This window comes from Frankliniella occidentalis, unplaced genomic scaffold, assembly GCF_000697945.3.
Source record: "Frankliniella occidentalis isolate FOCC.00 unplaced genomic scaffold, Focc_3.1 Scaffold42, whole genome shotgun sequence".
In the NCBI taxonomy this organism is placed as follows: Eukaryota; Metazoa; Arthropoda; class Insecta; order Thysanoptera; family Thripidae; genus Frankliniella; species Frankliniella occidentalis.
In genome coordinates, this window is record NW_026267172.1 from 958,326 (window position 1) to 959,896 (window position 1,571).

Below are 1,571 nucleotides of genomic sequence, written 5' to 3' on the forward strand. Positions count from 1 at the left end.
TTTCTATGCATCTCAAGTTGACCCAAAGGCCACAAGAACAAGAACATACGTCATTCCCTGCGCACTGTGTATATTTAATGACATCTTCAAAAAAGTGTGGAAATGACAACCTGACACTAATCGTGCTGAAACGGTTATCCATGATTACGGTCTTCCTCAGAATCACATCCAAATCGAGTTAATATTAATTAAAACTCACCACTTGAAGTTGAACAGCTGTTCCAGGTGGAGGCCTAACCTCCTCCAGTGGCATCAGAATACTCGACTCCATCACGAAAGCGACGGCGGCTCTTCAATCGTCCTTTGTAACAGAAAACACGGGTGACATTAAAAACATTATTGCTTATTGATTCCTACAAAATTTTAGCACAACACAAGAAATAAGAGAGTACGCACAAGCGCGGCGCGGGCGCGGTAAGCTGGCTGGCAGCAGACAACAACGACAACAACTGAGAAACCAAAAACGACTATTTGCAGTTCAACAATTGACGATCGGCGACGTCAGATTACACGTCACAGATCACAGAAAGTTTGTTGATTCTAGTAGTAGTACGATTGAATATCGCGATCGCCTAGTCATCGTCGTGAACATCGGTTCAACAACATCCAAGGGCGTCCTCCGCGATGGCAGAACACGCAGGAATATTGTCGAGTTCGCCGGCTCCGGCCGTACCTGAAGCGAATCAAGTAAGTTCAGCAGTCAAAGAGGCAAACTTTTGGCCGGAATGCTTTGGCGGTGCAGAGGTTATGCCGAAGCTGTGGAGGCCATGGGCGATGGGGCTGGCCAGGGCAGGGCGGGTAGGGCCCCCGTCCTGAGCCGGCTGCCGGCTGCCGCCCGGGGGCGTAGGGGGTAGCGGGGGCCCCGTGCGTTGTGACGCGCGGATCAGCTGGGGGCGCTCGGGCTTGCTCCGCCCTGATCCCATGCGCGCAGGTGGGGTCGCCGTAGGCCGCCGTAGGCCTCGGGGCCCGGGGAGGTCAAGTCCCCGCAGCTTGTCCGTAAGCCTAGACAGCATTTCGCGCACGGCTCCACTCCTCCACCCCGCCACGCTCCTTCCTTGAGCCTCCGCCGTTACGTCTCGCGCGCAGCCTCCCAGCCCCGAGGCCATAGCGACCCCCGTGCCGCCCTCCCGGAGAACCCCATCAGCCACATGGGCTCTCGCGACGGAAAGCGAGGGTGGGGGGCCAGGCGTAGGGGAGACGTGATGGCGACGGCGAGGAAGTGGGTGGAGGCCCGCGTTTAGTGGGAGGCAGCGGACTGGCGAGAGGACGCCGACTTCGCCGACGGCGGCGAGGTCGCGGACAACACGAGTCATCATTGGGTCAATATGGTCAATATGGTTTCCCGCCCCACCCAACCGACACGCGACGGCGACCTTGGGCACGCCGCCGTCGTGAACGTGCGCGGGGTCGGACTCGTCGACGACGTGTATGGATCGTGGAGGATCAGCCTCGAGGACGCAGTCGTACGGGCATGTCCGGAGGGTATAACCAGGGCGACGGCGAGGATAACCAAGACAAATAGAAGGGCGACATTTTTAGTGGCAGGGTCGGGAGAAGAGGTGGGGCGTCGG

At 57.7% G+C, this 1,571-nt stretch overlaps 1 protein-coding gene across 1 annotated transcript in view; it reads left to right on the forward strand.

Annotated features, from left to right (window-relative positions):
- The first annotated feature begins 530 nt into the window (after positions 1 to 530).
- LOC113214238 (uncharacterized) overlaps positions 531 to 1,571 on the forward strand; it is a 36,786-nt gene continuing 35,745 nt past the window's right edge. Inside the window, exon 1 of the mRNA XM_026433548.2 lies at positions 531 to 687. Within this exon, the coding sequence (XP_026289333.2) occupies positions 625 to 687 (63 nt within the window). The 5' untranslated portion in view covers positions 531 to 624. The remainder of the gene's footprint in view (positions 688 to 1,571) is intronic.